The sequence below is a fragment of the Fukomys damarensis genome, unplaced genomic scaffold, assembly GCF_012274545.1.
Source record: "Fukomys damarensis isolate Sample0158 unplaced genomic scaffold, DMR_v1.0_HiC HiC_scaffold_12, whole genome shotgun sequence".
NCBI lineage: Eukaryota > Metazoa > Chordata > Mammalia > Rodentia > Bathyergidae > Fukomys > Fukomys damarensis.
Genome location: NW_022900924.1, coordinates 7,439,503 through 7,442,191, shown reverse-complemented (window position 1 = coordinate 7,442,191; position 2,689 = coordinate 7,439,503). Strand labels below are relative to the sequence as shown.

At 54.5% G+C, this 2,689-nt stretch overlaps 1 protein-coding gene across 4 annotated transcripts in view; it reads right to left on the bottom strand.

The window, feature by feature from the left end:
* The window catches only part of Trpv4 (transient receptor potential cation channel subfamily V member 4), a 37,266-nt gene that overhangs the window by 3,730 nt on the left and 30,847 nt on the right, over positions 1 to 2,689 (bottom strand). For all 4 annotated transcript variants that reach the window (XM_010603959.3, XM_033762371.1, XM_010603958.2 and 1 more), the window contains exon 14: positions 1,278 to 1,594. In XM_010603959.3, coding sequence (XP_010602261.1) covers positions 1,278 to 1,594 — 317 coding nt within the window. The remainder of the gene's footprint in view (positions 1 to 1,277; positions 1,595 to 2,689) is intronic.

The window sequence follows — 2,689 nt, the reverse complement described above, 5'->3', positions numbered from 1 at the left end:
TTTTTTTTTTTTTTTTTGGTACCGGGGATTGAACTCAGGTCCTTGCCCTTGCAAGGCAGGCCACCTCTAGACTTTTATATGGAAACTAATTATTAAACTTTGCATTACAATTTTAAAAGATAGGATGGGTCTAAGCAAAAACTGAATCTTTATTGAATGGATCCAGTCCACAGGCTGCCAGTTTGCAACTCGTGAGTTACATACCCAGTGGGGAAACTGAGGCCAGGGGAAGTCAGCAGTATGGGTAAAGTTTAAGAGCAGACCCAGGTCACTTCCCTCATATTCAGATCCAGGAAGATGACCTCAGGTTTTCACGCTACGCCACTTTCTTGAAATGCACTGAGTCAAGGTCAGCGTGGGCTCTGTGGTTCCCAGGTCAGATGGTGGCACCGTGTACAGTAAACGCCCAGGTTGAGAACTATGCCTGGCCCAGGAGGCCTTCTGGGAAGTGAAAGCAGCATTGCCCTGTGCCTAGGAAGCCAGCCTCTGCATGGGCTGCTCCTCGGAGCCCAAGCTTGCTTGGGTAGCACAGTCTGGAAGCTCCACTTGCATGGCCCACGGGTCCCCGAGCTGGGGGCTCACACCATACCATACTGTGACTTCTGAGTCACAGTAGGGATGGGAGCTGTCCTGGGCTCCGCGTGGATCCCTGGTGGAAATGCTCATTGCTCTCTGCTATGGCTTAAATGTGTCCCAAGAAGCTCGTGTGCTGAACACTTAATCCCAAAGTCATGAGTTAGCAGCACTCGGGGGTGGAGCTTTGGAAGGTGACCAGGGTCAGACGGGACGGGGCCCATGATGGGATTAGTGGCTTGCTAAGAAGGGGAAGAGAGCCTGAGTTAGCACGCTCGCTCTGTCCCTCCACAGGACGCCCTCTCCAAGGCTATGACACAACAGGAGGCCCTTGTCAGATGCAGCGTCACTCAGGCTTGCAGCCGCAGCTCATGGGCCAGATAAATTTCCATTCTTAGTAAATTATCCAGTCTCAAGTATTTTGTTGTAGCAACAGAAAATGGATTTAGATACTCTCTAAGTGTCTGCTGTGCCAACAGAGATCACTCGGTCTTGCTGCGTGGGTTCCTGCCAACCGGGTCCCACGAGCTGGGCCAGAAGCCCCCATAAAATGTACCAGCAGCCCTGGGTGTAGGCAGCAGCCTTGACTGCCCATTTCACAGACGGGACGTGAAAGCACAATGAGGTGCTGCGGGACCCCAAGTGGAAGGCGGGGGCGTCTCCCCAGCTCCCCGCCTGGGGAGGGACTGGGGTCCTGGCCTTACCTGCAGCTTCCAGATGTGCTTGCTCTCCTTGGAGACCTGGCCCACTGTCTCCCCCATGAGGGCGATGAGCATGTTGAGCAGGAGCACGAAGGTGAGGATGATGTAGGTGACAAGCAAGGTGATGAAGACCACAGGGTACTTGGTGCTGCTCAGCATCTCCAGGTCGCCCATGCCGATGGTCAGCTTGAAGAGGTCCAGCAGGAAGGTGCTGAAGGTGTCGCTGTCACGGCACGAGGGGTACGTGGGCACCGTGCAGTTGGTCTGATCCTCATTACACACCTTCATGTTGGCACACGGGTTCAGGAGGGAGACCAGGGCTGCGGGAGAAACAGGGTGGCTTTGCCGAGCAGAGGGAGGGGAAGCTGAGGCCTGGGGAGAGGTCAGGGAAGCCAAGCCGAGGTAACCTGGGTCCTCCTGATTCCAAAGCCAGGGAACATTAGATAGAACTTGTTGTTAAAAACAGGGAAGGTTCCTTCTGGCACCTAGAGGGTACAGGCCAGGGATGCTACCAGTACCCACAGTGCACAGGGCGGCCCCCACCACTAGAATTATCTGGCCCCAAATGTCAATCGTATTCAGGCTGAGATGCCCTAGAGTAGCCTCCATGAGATCCTACTGCCAGACCAGTCCCTAGACGAACCTGCCCGGATGTGACTGTGGATGGTCCAGCCTGAGCTGGTCACTCCCCTCCACATATGGGGCATTGATAGAACACCACTCACTTCTTGACTTGGTCAGTTTCCCCTCCCCTGGACCGCCCCCCCATGGCCACACCTCTGAAGTCCCAGCATGCCACAGCTTGGCAGCTTGGCATTATGGGAAGGCATATCAGAGGAAGCTGATACTGGGCTTATATCCATGCCCCATCAGTGTGGCTTTATAGCATCTCCCATCAGCACATCAGTCTACTTCTCTACCCTGCATCAGGACTGGCCTTAAGACTTGCTTCGGCTGACAGTGTGAGGCAGCAATGACACTCCGCCAGGCAATGGCCTTGAACACTTCTGCCCACATTCCCGGAGCCCTAAGACCACTGCATGAGCAAGTGCAAGCTCACCGGCTGGAGGATGAGTAGCCACAAGAAAAAGAGCCGAGTGCCCCAGCCGCACCATCCTAACTGGGCCAGTGAGCAGGCAGCCACCCCACCTGCTGACCAGACACAGGAGCCAGTCGAGATCTGCCTCACCTGGCCTGGGTCAGCAGCGTTGGGAAGAGTGATCCCTCCCAGACTACCCAGCTGACCTAAAGACTCATAAGCAAAACTAAATGGTGGTCAGCCTGGCATGGTGGTGCACACCTGTAATCCCAGCATTCTGGGAGGCTGAGGCAGGAGGATTGTGAGTTTGAGACCAGGCTAGACCACATAACAAGTTCGAGGCTGGCCTAGACTACATAGCAAAAAAAAAAAAAAA